A 16,205-nucleotide genomic window follows, 5' to 3' on the forward strand; every position below is an offset into this window, starting at 1 on the left:
AAAAGAACAATGTTTTTTTCCAAAGCTGTATGTCACAAAAAACATTTCCGAGTTCAGCTTGGAAATCCGAAAAACATTTGTTGTTGCTAGCTAACTATAAGGCAAAAACGTGGAAAATAAAAGTATTGCAATCCAAAAACAATTTCTTTATTCACTCAAATCTGATATTTTTGTATATTCACAATTTTTTTCCTCATCTCCTTTAATTATTGTGTGAAGCTTGTAATTTGATACACTCATCTGTATTATGTTGGATCAATAAAGAGCATAAGTGAATTAAAGAGCTTTATTTACTGCTTGTCTATTGTAGAACTCAAAGCAAATTCACATTCAGTATAAGACAGTACATGTGTGAGTATACATGGAACATTCACTGTTTCTGTACAATTCAGTTCTGGTTTACTGTCATTCCCATCACTGTTCACTATCAGGGTTTGTTGTTTTTACCCAAAACACAGTTTTTCTCCCTTATTCTCTCACTCCAACCTATATTTTTTAGTCCCTTTTTGCATAATTAGGTTGTAACTTGTGTCTCAAGTGCAATATCATCACATTCACCTTCAACTGTACAGGTAGACCAGCGTCTTAGGCAGAAACGGCGAGAAATAAAAGTCCTTTATATTGTTTGACATAATTTAAATAAACCAAGATACATGCAGAACCACAGATGATCAGTATGAGGACGAGAAATCCCTTAGACATTATAAGGATGAATAACTAAAATTTCTCTCTCTAATGTATTTTTTTATGTCATATTGTAATATTGTAGCTCATTTAGAGGCTTAAACTGAATTATACTTTTGCTGGTGCAAATGTTTCAAATATTCCAGTCTGGGAATGTTTTGTAATTTATTTGTAATATGTGATATAATGTTGATTTTTTTATGCTACAGCTAGTAATAGTGCACATGTATGGATACTACAACACAACCACCAGAACTGAAAACTTTTGCAGACGACCTCATCTGGACATAAATGATAAAATACTTTTTACTTTAAGGGAAAAGAAGGCTTGCTTTTTCAATTTGGAAATTGAATAAAGTAGTAAAATTAGCATAAATAGTTCACATCCATGCCTCCCTGCAGTTACATTAACAAATTTATAATTGCAGATTTTCAGAGTTTAAAAGTGGTGCATGCATCTTCTCTCATAACTTATTCACAATTAAACAAAATTTACTATATGGCACTAATAGGATAGTACAGAAATGCCTCATTTAGCTTCATTAGGCTTTTTATGAGAAATTGTTGCTCTTTGGTTGTGAAATTTCTCTTTTTTGTATGTTTATGCATACAACATGGTAAACCACATCAACTACCGTGTATTTGCTAAAACACCTGATAATGCTTCTTTTTTTAAATCTAAATCTAACTTTGAATTTTGTCTTCTTAATTTTAAGATACCCGATGGTCAATAATTATAAATGAAGTCAATTTCCTTTTGCTATTTACTTAAACAAACAAGTTTAGAACATAAGCCCTGTTTACATTTACAGTGTTGCCTCCAATGCTTCAACAAAACTACAAAGAAACAACAAAGACAAATTATTTACAGGTATAAAAACCTAGAATTACACTTACAAATTCCTTAAAACAATAAATGTACACCAACATACACCTGAAATAGTTCTCAGGCACTTGTGATGCATAAAACATAAATGATTACACATTTAAGTGCTAAAATCAAAAACAGAAATGTAATACCATTTAAAGTTGCTTGTTAGGAGAACTAGTAGTAGGAGTAAGAATACCTTCATATAAAGTAACAGACCAACAATATGCTCAGTGTACAAGTCAATAATAGTAATCTGTGCTTCGAGTGGGAAAGTCGGGTGAGTTAGCGCTACGTTTGTGTCTTCTGGTGAACAGTGAACAAAAAAATGCAACGCAGTTGTAAAAAAATAAGATATAACATGAGATGAAGAAACTATTTTCTTAAATTCAAATAAAACAAAGGAAAATAAATCAACATGCTTACATCTGAACAAGTTGTTTAACATGTAGGCCTGGGTTTCTCCTTTGCATTGACTGAAGTAATCTGAGACTTCTCCGTTTCTCTCATGCATCCTGTGACTTTTGTCCCAGCTGGTCTGCCCTTTATTCGCCATTCATTGTCTCAAACAAAGAAGAAGTGAAACTCCCCTCTCCTTCTTTTTTCTTCCTCTTCTGCTGACCAGTTTCTGTCTCTAATCAATCAGCTTTAAGGATTGTCAGTCGCAAGAATAATGGCATCTTTGGTCACGTCAGAGCGTTTGAGATTGGAGTGGACGTCCCTGAGAATTCTATTCTAGATTCTACATTTTTGGAGTTTATTTGGGAGAAGTGTTTCTGACGGTTTAAAATGAGAGAAAAGAGAGACTGTCTTGGCTGCTGCACCTCTGAAGTGCGTACTGAGTTATCAACGGATCATTTCAAAACAGAAGAAATTGCTAAAGTCGTGGTGCTCAAAACACACCAAATGTGTTTCGAGCATCAGGCGGATCTGGTTTACGTTCAAAGTCTATGTGGAGGTGCGTCGATGTCCGGTCGCGTTTCACGCATCTATTGTGGCGCCTTTGGAACCGTTTGACGCGTCAAGCGTGTCCAATGCGTCCAACAAATAGGCCAGCAACAGAAAACAACGGCTTGAGCGAATTTGACGCATCGTCAACGCGCCTCAATAGACTTTGTGTAGAGCAAAATGTCAAGCCAGAGGAAGTTGTAAATATATTGTAGACTGCAGCTTTATGTCTTGAGTCAGCTAAGTGTTCATATAAAACAGCAATAAGTTGGTCAGCATTATTTCCTGCCTGTGACCAACAAAAGCAACCAAACACTTTTAGGATCAATGAACAAATTGCCACAAATATGAACAATAAACAGTGTATGGTCCCTCGGTTGAGTGCGCGATGCCATATATGAGGCTGAATATGGTTTTCTTGTTTTATCATCATTAACTTTTGAATGCAAATGTATGTTTGTTGAGCACAGTACATGCATGCAGGGCTACAGACTGTAGGAGTGTATGTACGTCAACTAAATCTACATTTGTATCTACTTGTTTGTCATGTAAATATAGTACATAGGATTTTTACAGAGTTTCTACCATTTTCAGGGTAAGAATGAGAAACTGTGATACTGGAATGATGTTTGAGCGGTTAAAAGCAAGCTGAGGCCTACATAACAACAGGCTTCACTTTTTACAGCGCCTCAGGGAGAATCAACAAAACAAGAGTCGGCAGAAGTAGATGGAGTGATGTGGAGATAACATCCTCAACCACTGCTGCTTTGCGCTGTTATCCAATAGTACTAATAATAAGGGAGCGAGGAAGCAGGTTCACTTGAAAAGAGTCCATCAGAAACTCCTCAGGTTGTCAATCCAGATACTTCTTCATCCAGTAGAAGAAACAGGCACAGTAGTTACAGACGCAAGCCGAGTTAAATTTAAAAAGTCTGACAGGGCGTGTGAATAATGTCACTGAACAGGTTGGGTCTGAAAAACACTTCAGCTTCTTTGGTAACATAGACGTAAAAAAAAAAAAAAGACAATGTAATAAGTGGAAGGTGCACAGAAAATACAAACATATGAAGAGAAAGAGAAAGAGCAAGTTATCCACAAAAGTTTGTGTTCAAAGCAGACAACTACTCCACTGTGAGTTCAGTCAGAGGATTTAAACCTGATGTCCCCATAATTTAAAGTAAAACGTGTCTTTCCTATTTTTAAATCGCTTTAATTTCCCATTGTCTGCAAGTTTAAGTAATTTGGAAAACCTAACTTTGCTTTTTTTTGCTCATTTGTTTCAGATTCAGAGTGATTTATAACATGATAAAGGGGTTACTAGGATCATCTCTCTGAGTTGCATTATCAAAATATTGTGTCAAGCAGCTGCAGCAGGAATTATGTGGCATAATCTAAGATGCTGTATTTGGAATATTTCAATGTTAAGGTCCAGGTGTTAAGTTGTTTCGGACAGGAACGGAGAGACGCTACACCACAGAGGTCGCAGTGGGCTTTGTGCCGCTCGGGCTGAGCACCAAACTTTGCACTATGTCATCACGGTTGATCTTGCGGAGCGCTGTGCACAACGCGTCGACGCTTGCACAGTCCTTCCTCGCCCAGTCGGACAACAGCGCTCGGACGGGATGCTCTTCCTGCTGGAAGGTCGCAATTCGCTCTTCCTCATATCCGAGGAGGCCTGCCAGGCTGCACCAGTCGCTGTCCTGCATGTGGTCGCAGTTTTCCCCTTCGCTGCCCTGGAAAAGCAGCTTCTCCACTTTCTCTCTAGTGTGGAGAGGAAGGAGCAGACACGGTTCTTCATCGATGGTCACAACTGCAAGGAGAAGTTAGGAACGATTTATTTTATTTTGAATTATTGCAAAAATTGATGGAAATTTGTTATCCAAATTCTGTCGGCTGCGAGAAACAGTCTTGGCAAATAGAGACAATATGGTGTAATGACCATGCAAGACATCTGAAGGGGTTGCCTTGTTTGTTCATAAAGCTGAACAAAAATCTCACATAAAATAAAAAAAATAAAAAAAAGTGTAACTTCTTATTTTGTGTTGAAATTGGTCTTTGTGCACTGATTGTGGATATTTCCTTCAACTTAAACTACAGAAAATGCTGTTTAAATACTCAGGTGGTTTTGTTTCCTTGAATGTTTTACATGCAACAGATGCTTTGAAATCCATAAATCGTCTTGAGTTGGTTTGTCAGGACTTTGCAGGAAACCAGCAGCAGCATCATGCACTGCCCTGAAAACAAACACTGTCAGTTTTCTAGTCCTGCTCTGCTGATTTGCTGGAGTAAGTCTCAAAGGTCGTTGTTAACATGGAGTTAGTGAAGGCTTAAGATGGTTTTTTCCTGAGGGAAAATTCCTCTGGAGGAACAGTTCACAAGAAAACACTAAACTGCATGCAATGCAATGAATATACACTGTAAAACATTTGAAGGTGGCTTAACTTTAAAATGAAAATCCACCTGCTGTCTTGAAAATGCAATTTAAGTCATGTTTTGGTTTTAACTCAGAAATTAAAGTTTATGAAATCTAAACCATGTTTAGACAACTTGATAGTAGACAACTACATGCAACTCAGATGTTTTACAGTGTATATGTCTTTACATAAAGGTAGTGTTTTGTTTTTTAATGTGAATGATGCAGCCACCTGTTTGTGACTGAGTCTGTCCCTGCTGCTCCTGCAGACTTTGGCTGTCCACAGAAATGCCGCTGTCGCTGTGGAGCTTCTCTCCCTCTGCAGACGGAGTCTGGTTCGGGTTGGTCGTGCAGTTGTTGGCTCCTTGCTTGTTCTGCTTACAGCTGTTCCACCTGCATGACAATCAGTGCAAACAGAAAGGTTGGCCTTGAACTTTGCTCTGTGGGACAAAGTCGGAGTATCCAGAGAGAGAACATGCAACACCTGGCTGCTTACAACACTTGATTGACTTCTTCGGATTGCAAATGTAATTTCATTTGATTCTAATTTTAATATTATTTCGTGTTAGTTTCCTATTTTTGTTAGATTATTGTTCTTGTTTTGTTCCTAGTCCCCCGTTCACCGTTCTTTCTGTGAGGTTTGTTTTAAAAATAAACTGAAACCTAAAATATGATGAAAAGTTTACACCAGGACTTTCAATACATTTTTATTGTGCTTCACTAATACAATATTAATACCTAAACATATTGTGCATGCAACATTTATGGGAGGAATGGATACAGTGACCCATAAAACAAGCAGATTGCTGCCATATTGAAATGTAGCAGCAGATGATTTCATTAAATATGAAAAACAACCATATTTTAAATCTGGTGAGTTCAACATTTATTTATTTACTTTGGCATCAGTGCACCTTTACTTGTAATATAACATTAACTCACTCTCAATAAAGACTGAACAAAAAGATTTAGGTTGAATCTGTTACATGATAGAAACTCTGGTACTATTAGTTTCTGCATTTCCTGTTTTTAGCCGTACATTGCTGATCCAGTTTTATTGTCCTTTTTCGGTAGGTTTTTTTTAAATGAACTCAAACTCCCTTGTGACCGACTGCCTTTGCAAAATGTGGTAGTAAATGGTTACCATTTATTGTGGTTTGCAGTAAATGGGCTGCATTCACTTCCTGCGTCCATATGCATTGGGTGACGTTGTGCTGCGTCATTGTAGGATTCTTTATGACATCTTCAACTGCGGAGTACTCACCTCTTAAAGATGATGAAGGCCACAAGACCCACAACGACAGCTGCCAGGATGGAACAGTATATGGGGATGAGTTTGTCATTAATCCCCTGGTAGAGCCTTTCTTTGGAGTCTCCATTGGTGGCGGCGGTGGTGGTGTTGGGACTCGGCGCCTCTGGTGGGAGGTTTTCTACCATACTGTATTCCTCAAACATCTCTGGGAAGCTAGGATAAGGCGTGGATGTCAGCGCTGGGTAGTTTGCTGCAAAAACAACCAGATACAAACTGGATTTTATTGTTATGTATCATAAACACAGTAGAAAAGCAGCATTCCAACGACTGGCTTTAGCTTGTTTGACTCCTTTTGGCTGCCTGCTAAGTGTCACTCCAATATCCCTCCTCTTTTCAGCTTGTTAGCTTCTCCAGGCTATAAATATTTGAATTAGTGCTTGACCATGTTTGCAAATCTCTGTTTGGTCTTAGACGTTGTACATTTATTCAGAACTCATTATCAGTGACAGGTTCTCCCAACTGGATTAAAACATATGAGTCTTAAAAACAATTTTCTTCTAAATTAATGCATAAAAACCAGAACAAAAACAAGAATCACCTGATCAGTGCCTGCACATTTGATTATTTAGAAGCTATTTATCTCTGTTGCATCATAATATATTTTATTTATAAGGATTGTACCTTGTCAATGTTTGCTTCTCCATAAGTTGCAACTAATGGAGCAACATGCTTTTAAATATCACAAACAGGATTGAAGATCTAAATTCAAAAAGCTCTTGTTTCTTTTTCAGCCTTTCTCCTTCATAGCCGTAAATGCAGACACACACTGGGTCTCACATCAGGGTCATTTCCCCCAAATCCCAGAGGAACCTTTAATGAGAGTAAGAGCAGGTTTGTCCATCCAGTCCTGCCCGGATTCCTCCGACCATTAGCGGACATGTTCCCTCCTCACCGCGGATATGGAAACCTATCCTCGCCTGTCACTTACTTACACTTGCTCACATCATCAACAGGAAATCAGCGTGTTGGCTTCTAAGGGCTCTAAATACCTCAGGAGAGCAGCTGAGTGCAAAGCGTCCATTTTTCACCGAGGAGGTGAAGACGTTTACAAGACGATGCGGTGAGCTGCTGTGGAGCTTTCGGCAAAGGAATTTCCAGGGATGAGAAAAGTGCTTTGTGGAAACGCCAACACTTTCCTACTTGTTAAGGACTGGAAAACGTTCTTAAGGCTGTTTCATTTGTTCCGACCCAGTCTTATGACTGTCTAAAGCCTCAGCAAAACTGAGGCACCTTTTATTGGTGTTCAACACGCTGCAAATCAATTAATTTTGTTATCAGATTTGTGTATTCATAACTTATAAAAGGTATCTTTCTCTTCCTTCCTTTACTGCTCTATTTATTGAACTATTGACCGTTTAGTATTTGTCAAATAACCAATTTATGGGGGAATTTTTCTGCAATAACTTGAGAGCACATATTTTCAGTTTGAAAGCAGGACTTCATGTCTTTCTTCTCAAAATCTGTAATTATTAATTTCTCAAACCTTTCTCCTCATGCTCAAAACTTGTCTGCTCGGATCGAATCTCCGCTTGCAAAGTTGAGGTCATTGTTTCTCCCTACATCCAGTGGGTGGCACAATCGATAGCAGCCACACAGGAACACACACTAGCAGGAAACAAACGCACCCGTTAGAACGCTTTCATTCTATTGGCTTAGAGGTTGCCAGGAAACAGTAAGTTTTTGTTCCAAGCGCGAGCAGAAAATAATTCGCAAGCAAGTGGAGATTTGATTTGAGCAAAGACAAGTTTTGAGCACGAGGAGGAAGGTTTGAAAAAGCACAGTGAATGTTTAAAAAGAGCAGAAGTTTTGAGTACAAAAGACTGTAAATCCTGCTTTCAAACTGAAAATATGTGCTCTCAAATGATGACAGAAAAATTCCCCCATACCAACCGCATGCAGCTAGCTCAAGAATCCGTTTACAGAAACCATATTATTAAAGTCTCTAAACGTCTATGTGGTCATTCGGTTCTGTGTGCTGTGATTATTTTAGGTGTTGGATTTACAACAGTCTGACAAACGGCACGTCTCAAGCAAAGTGTTAAAAATATCTGTAAACGGCTCATCAGTGCAGTGCTCCGCGGTTTCTAGTAGCTATGACTCAGCAGCTACGATTTATTGAGGAGGGGTCGCCTTCCGACCGAAAGGTCAACGACCCCCAGGAGTGAACCGAGTGAGTGTTTGCATTAAAATACTCTGAGCTGATCAAAGTTAAACGTTTTATGTTTAAAATGTATTGAGTTAATGTCAATGAAAGTAGTTTTGAATTGAGTGAATCTGTAATGATCTTGTTTTGATTATTTTTTTGCTTGGATTTTAAGAAGAAACTACAATCAATCATCTCCCATTCAGCCATCTTCAGCACAAGACAAGAAGATGCACCAGTATTACCATAATCTCCATAGTTACCCCACCTTACCCCATTAGCTTTTACCCCCAAGAAGACATAAATACTCAGGAAACAGGACACCATTCATTGACAAAAATGTCCTTTGTCCAGGATAAATGTCCCCTCCCCACCTTCTCTCTACATTTTATCCTTGTGCTGCTGTCAGGTTTTAACCTTCTGTTTAGTAAGTTTTGTCTTAATTTATTATGCTACTAAGATTATTACTATGTAACCTTCTATTACATGTTTACATGTTGGACTTTCATAATTCCAATTCATCCTGAGCTATATGAATGTTTAGTAAACAAATCTGCATTAGCTGTGGGATGTTGTCCTGCCAAAACGTCTGAGAAGGACGTTGGATACCTTGTTGGATCTATGAGACAGAACATTAGTTCAGCTCTGGAGGAAAAACTGTTCAGTAATGTGTGCCGGTCTACTGTCTGCCTCTTACACCCTCAGCTTTAAACGTTCAAAAAATGAGGAGGCTGCAAATCAAGTCCGGAGGCGATCAGTTCACACTCCAGGTGCCTCCACAGTCACACAACCCGAGCTTATCATTAAACATTTTAAAACTGAAAAGTGCAGAGCCGTTAAATTAACAGGATCTGTCAGCTGGAAACCAACTTTAACAGCAACAATACCTTTTAATCCACATTTTTAAGGTTAAGTCTAATTATTAGTATGGTAATATTAAAATAATTTTTCTTCTGGCTTCATCTGATAACGACTTGTGACAGGAAATCCACTCATGCATGTGTTGTCAAGCAAGTAATTATATAGGAAGACGCTGTTGCCTTACACCCTTGAGTGCTTTGTGTGTGACGGGTGTGTGTGTATAAGTTATTCAGCCACACCTGAGTTTAACTTGTAATTCCAGCAGCTTGCAGCCTCTTGCAAACAGCTGTCAATGTTTCAATGCTTTGCAGTCTTAATGTAAAGGAAAGGAGGTGCTTCTTTATTATAAGCTGCACCCAAGAAAGCAAGACAAAACCAGAGCAAGAAACAAGCAACGTAGAGAAACAACAGATAACACTATCCCTGTTCGTTGAACTTGTTCTTTTTCTTTTCTCCTTCTGCCTGTGATTCCAGCTTACTTGACCAGCTTAATTTCCAGATAGTGCATGTGTATCAGATTACAATCAAACTTACTATTAGTCTACATTTTATAAAAACTGACAGATTTGTTAAAAATTCATTTTATACTATAAATTTAACATAGACATTTATAATTTAAGATGTTGATGCAGACATCAAGCCTTTTTTTTAAGAGATCTGTAGCGTAAACATTGTACATTAATGCCTCAAGAACTTCTTAATTTTCTACGTGCATACTTGAGCCACACCTCTGAGTGTGCATGTTTGTGGATGGGAAGCCGCCATGTGTGCACGCGTGTCGCTCCAGTGGATGTGTGTGTTTGGCTCTTCTGCGGCAGAATGTGATCGGCACTCGTAGAGGTCAACTTGGGAAACCCGAGAGTGCAGAAGAGTAACTCCATCGGTTTTATCGACCAAGCCACATTCTGAGCATCTGTTCTCCTTCTCCACCCTCAGAAGCTTTTCTGCTTGTGAAGCTCTCTGTTTCTATCTCCTGTTTACCGTCAAATGTAATAATTTTTTAATGCTATTTTTAGGAGGATGAACTTCCTTGATATATGCGGTATCTTTTTGCTACTTAAGCCACAAGCCTGAGAGTCTTTATTGTTTGCATTGTTTGTTTGTGAAGCAGAAAAGCTTCAAGTTAGTGGAAAAATAAACAGGGACAATTGGGTTCAGTTGCTCTGAAGATAATCAGAAGGTCTGCAAGTAGCACAATATTCATTGCAAGAACTGCAAAATCTAACCAAGTAGATTCAGTCAAGTTTCTAGTGCGAAAATCTTAGAATTCTAGAAATAAGACAAAACTTACTTACATGTATTTTTCAGCAAGCTATAGGTGCTTTAAGTGAAATATTCCACTTCTTAAATTATTACTAAGGAATTACTGGCTGATAAAAGCTTGTATATCTTGCAGAAAAGTTAGTTTTATGTACTTGCTTTGACATGATTCCCAATCATTGTTTTGTGTTTTAGTCTAATACACTATTTAAACGTACTGTGAACCTCCTAGTGCCATGTTTACTTCCTAAGAGGACGTTATGGTTGTTTTGAAGCAATCCGATTGGCTGATAGGTTTTAACTTTGAGCTACACTGCCCTCTATGCGTTCGGCATATTTACATCAATGCTCAATGACAAATTTGTATGTATAAAAATGGATATTTCTTAAATACCAGGCTACATGTGGACAAGGCTGCAGAAAACCCATCCTTTATTGATAGGAACCGTCATTCTTTATGCCACTTTATACTAACTCCACTGAAGCCATCCATGGGAAATTGAAACGCAACATCAACGTGAAGGGGCCTGGACTTGACAAAGACACTTTGAACCAACACAAGACTCTAAATCTTCATGAGAAGAAAAAAAACGTGCTGAACTTTTGACAACGATTTGACGGCACGAGTGCGCACAGGGACTGTTGTGTTCACCCCTGCCACCCGACACATTCGCTCGTGTAAAAATCACCCCCCGAAAACTTTCCCACTTGGAATGTCAGGGCAAATTCCTGCGTGCTGGCTGGCAGCTTTAGGAGTCAGAGTCAGGGTGCATACATGTTGTCGCCTTTAAAAACCTCCCTCATCGTTACAATGTGCATACTGTGTGGAGCAAGGATCAAGAGGGTGAAAAAGAGGAGGTCAGCTCCGGCTGCACTCCAGCTCAGTTGAGATATAGGTCAGTACAAGTGATCCAAGCCATAAGCCACACAAAGACGGACTGTGATGTACAAAGACTGAGAATTGTTAAGTTTGGGGATTCTTCATATCTGTAGAGTTGATGTGGTTTTACACGCAGAAAATCGGGAATGTTCATGGCTTTTTGTTCTTTTGTCATTTCCTCCATTTGTCGCTTATTTTTTCTTTGTTTGTCAGATTCCTTTCAAATGCACGTTAGGATCACTAATTTAGTGTTTGGTTATGATGGATAACGGGACTCCCCTACAAGTTAAAAGTTGCATCATGTTAAAGTGATATGTAAAATGCATTTTTTTTCAGAGCTGTATGTGTGTGTATATATAATGTAAGAGAAGTTTTTGACACATTTGTTTACTAATTTATTTAAAGAATATTCCTATGTTTTTTTAAAATTAAAAGTATAAATGTCAGTGTGTTTTATATTAATAGACCAAAAAAATGCAGATACATTTTTCATAAAAATTGTAGAAATTATCTTTTTTTTTTTTTTTAATTAAAACGTAAAACTTTTGAGAGATGTCTGTCTCACTGAATATTTTTGGACTTAACTGACTGGAATAAGCTGTACTAAATCTTCATTTTAAAAAAAAATTATTTGCACCCTTAGTAATATTAGTAATATTGATAATATTCAATACATTAAAATCAATAAAACTATGACAACAGAACTGATAACTACAAATTCATTGTAAATGATAAATAAATGGTTAAAAACTTCCATATTCTTTAGCTCTTTAATTAATTTATTTCTTTTATTATTATTATTTTTCCTTCTCTCCAACTCTACCCAAAATTCATGTGGCCCTAGTTGATTAACTAAAACAAGTAATATTAGGGAAAAACATTACTACTAATATTATTATAGTAATATTATTCTACTAATAATCATTAAAATAAAAAAATAATTGCCAAAAAGAAATGAAAAAAGCATCCTAACCCTTGATTATTGTCACCTTTCTATAATTAATGGAGAAAATATTTTTTTCCAAAAGTGATTTTGGCAAAGAAAAAAAATCCCCATCTCTTTTTGCCAAACGATGCATTAGGCAAAATGTATCCATTTTAATTTGTTCTGCTTCTTTATTAGTGTTTGCTTATCTAATTTATTTTGAAGACCAATACCTTTTCTTTCTCGTCTGTAATGTTTGCCTTGTGTGCACAAATCAGTGAATAAGAAAACGACATCCGCCAACGACAGATAGGAGGTTTTGTGTCTAATCCATCTTCCTCCGTTCTTTTCATGCACCTTAATCCTTTACATGTTTGACCTTCTCCTCCCGTCCCTCTCTTTGTGTCAGAGAGGTTGTGCATTATGCCGGTTAGTCGATCTTGCTTTCTCGCTTGCAGAGGCCAGGCTGTCTATTGTTAAGGTCAACCGAATTCAGGAAGGAAACAGCTCCTGACCTTCTCACCTATCAACTCAATACCAGAATGGACTTAACCCAGTCAATTTCTGCCTCCCTTTCTCTAAACCTTCATCTTTCCATCTGTGATGTTCAATCAGTCATCTTATTGATTTCAATCTGTGCTGAGGAGTGTCAGTGCTCCGAAGAAAACACACGTGGCTTAGTTTTTTGGTGACTCCCGGTGAACGAATCCCTTGAACTTTCCTCTTTTTTCCTTTTTTCTTTTGCACAAGGAAAATAATTTCACATGTGGTGTTGTTTTTGCAGCCTTAGAGCCAGAACCTTTAGGAACCTCTTGCTATGGGTGAAAGGTTAGCTCACATTGGCGCTGTCAGTTCTGGGTAAAATCCCAAGGTAGAACACTGCCATTGAACATCTCTGTCCTTCAGGGATTTTAGCCAAAACCTCAACCTGATAAGGACGGGCAACACTTACTTTGTCAAACTCAAGCACAACTCATTCATCTTTATCATGGCAATAAAAGGGCCTTGGAATGCTGAGCTAGCATGGCTTCCCACTCCTATTAATTATGTATTTTGAAATTATCTCTCTGTATAATTAATGTGCATCAGATCAGCTCTCTGTTCCACCTATCTGATCGTTCTTAGATCAGGCCAACACTTAACTTATCCCAAACCCTCCAATGATATCCTGTCTGCCTGCAGGATATTATTGGAGGGTACACACAAAACTATCATTGCACCTAATCCATATGAACGCTGTTGCAACGTGATGCGATGGCACAGAAACAGCAGATCTGATCCACACAATGCCTGATGCGTCCAAATGCAGCACATATGTGCACATGTCCACAAATTCATACACACTTATGCCTGCATAGCCTACTATTTTTTTTTTATTTTTACAAATTTCACTTAATAATAAATCCAGATCCAGGGGAGGAGGAGGATGATTCCCAGATTCAGATGGTATGTCTGAGTTTTCAAGAAGAAAAGGTGAAGCAATAATGTTTGCTTAATTTCTACTCTTTCTGACCAACATTTTGAATGGATTTAACTGTTTCACTCTCCCAGTATAGCACGGCACAGGTGAAGTGCGCAGCGGGTGTCATTGTCTGTCAATGACGAAGCAATGTGGTGCTTCAAAAATAAACGCAGGCAGACTGTGCACAGGATAAAAAGTTCATTCAAACGCTCTTAAAACTGCGTGAGGGTTAAATGTCCGCTTATTCATTTTTAGCAAGCTTCACTGTATGGTTGGATTTAGCTTACAGAAAGAGCGCAGTCCACTTGGAGTCATGATACCAATACCAAAAATGACTGAGTAACCACTTGCATTTTAGATATATAGTATAAAAAAACAGATCTGAAAGTGAATAAAAGTAACATGTTGGCCAATATACTGTTTGTTGATGCAGATTGTGCAACTTTTTAACCGACAGTAAAAATGTTTGAATATTCAACCAAAAGTCGGCATCATGACCCTTTCATATTTTTATTTTGTGACTAAGAAACTGGAACGTTTGGAAACCTCTCATAGATCCTGAGATGCTACAGCGAAAATATAAAACGTTTAATCTCTAAGATTAATACTGCAGAAAAAACACATTATTTTATATTTTAAAAATTAACTGGCTGAATTTAAGATCACTTTTTTGCTATGTGCTAATTATCTTATAAATATTGATCAGCACTGTAGCTGTGAACATACCGACTTTAATTATCACCTAATTACCCCCATTTTCACTGTTGCTGATTATATTTTTTGACCCCTGAAAGGATTATATACCGTGTTGTTCATGTCTGGTGGGAACTCACTCTGTCTGATAATCCTTCTCAAAATTTAAGCCTCCCATGATCTTCAACCTTTGACCTTGCTCTGTGGCCCACAGAGGAGTGGAAGCCATATCACACTTCTTAAGATAACCATCTTGCTGTCAAAGTGTCAACTCTGGAGGCCTAGCCTGAAAAAGACTACTCAATATTTTAGAGTAAGATGAAGATATTTTTGTGAGTGTGACTCAAAACATGAACTGTCCCACCAGAGGAGTTGGAGGAAATTGGGTGGATTTCCCACCAAATAGCAAAAATCGTAAATTATCACAGGGGAAAATTTGCCCTTGACGCTAAATTTAAGCATAATCAAAACAGAGAAGCAGGAAGTCGAGCTTTTTCTCAGAGGATAATCTGATTAAAAGGATGTTCTGTTCTTTCCACCTACAGCTAAACTATGTCTCTAGTATCTCAAGTTACAGCTTGTCCTGTTACCTTCCTGGCTGTGTTTAGCCTTCAGGCCTGCTTCGCCTGACTCCACAACATTAATGGATATCTGGCAGCACCACAGATTCACAAGCGCCGATAACGAGTGTTCTTCCCTAAAAAGATTACATTAGAAATAAAAGGCACATGATTGGGTTAGAGGGAGGAGTAGGATATGACAATAAAGCCCATACGCAGTGGGCTGTAAGACATCATGCTTACAATCACAGCTAATTCCCATTCATCATGGTCTGCAGTTGGTTTGTTATCAGAAGGGATGTATTACCGTTGGAGTTCTGGCTTCTGATGTCTTGATCTTGGGTGCGTCATTCAGCTAAACGTGCTTCCCACTCAGAGACCACAGCCTGTATTAAGCTGTTAAAGCGTTGTTGCTAACAGCAGCAGGGCTCTTGGTGGAAAACATCAATACGTGTTTTTCCACTTTTGCTTGTCAAATAACCTAATCCTTCTGCGGTTGATATCCCAAGCTCCTTTTAAAGCCAGGAAGACAACCAACAATTTATTACTGTTGCACTCACTCCAACTTTATAGTTTAATCACATGTAAATAAAATGTGCTATACACATGTGTAAATTACTTACAAATTATGTAACAAAGCATTTTTCTCTCTCTCTTGGAAATCTACTTTTTGACACTGAAATTGAGTTTTTTTTAAATGTCTTATTGCAAAAACTCATTCTGAACTGCTAAATGTTCTCGTTGGTTTCAAAAACAAGAAACAACATTGTGCTAAAATTAGCTGTTCAGAATGAGGCTTAGTGGCATTTCATTGTTTTTCTCATCCCCCTTTCAAAATCTTTAACTCTTGTACTTAAAAACTTTTAAAGCAAGTTCAAGAGTCACTTTAAACTCTCCTCTTTGTACATTTGGTACAAGTGGTGCACCTTGTACCAACAGCACCAATGGTGCAACTTGCAGTTCAACCTGAACTGCAAGTCGTCTAAAGCCTAAAAACTGCAATATTTATGATTTTTTTAATTTATCTGTCAACAAAACCAGAATTCTGATGGATAAAATGTTGAAAATCAAGATGTTTGACAATTAAGTGTAAAATTGTGTAAAAAACTAAATAAATGAAAAAAATAATAAAACACCGCAGGTATAGAATATTGCAGAGTAAAAATACGTAAAATCTAAATTTGATCAAATGTGGA

At 37.8% G+C, this 16,205-nt stretch overlaps 1 protein-coding gene across 1 annotated transcript in view; it reads right to left on the minus strand.

The window, feature by feature from the left end:
• Window positions 1–272: 272 nt before the first annotated feature.
• The window catches only part of ngfrb (nerve growth factor receptor b), a 34,533-nt gene continuing 18,600 nt past the window's right edge, over window positions 273–16,205 (minus strand). The window contains exons 4-6 of the mRNA XM_055058016.1: window positions 6,178–6,415; window positions 5,146–5,306; window positions 273–4,310 (exon numbers count right to left, since the gene is read on the minus strand). Of these exons, the coding sequence (XP_054913991.1) occupies window positions 3,967–4,310; window positions 5,146–5,306; window positions 6,178–6,415 (743 nt within the window). The 3' untranslated portion in view covers window positions 273–3,966. The remainder of the gene's footprint in view (window positions 4,311–5,145; window positions 5,307–6,177; window positions 6,416–16,205) is intronic.

Source organism: Poeciliopsis prolifica, unplaced genomic scaffold, assembly GCF_027474105.1.
Source record: "Poeciliopsis prolifica strain line A6 unplaced genomic scaffold, Auburn_PproV2 SCAFFOLD049, whole genome shotgun sequence".
NCBI lineage: Eukaryota > Metazoa > Chordata > Actinopteri > Cyprinodontiformes > Poeciliidae > Poeciliopsis > Poeciliopsis prolifica.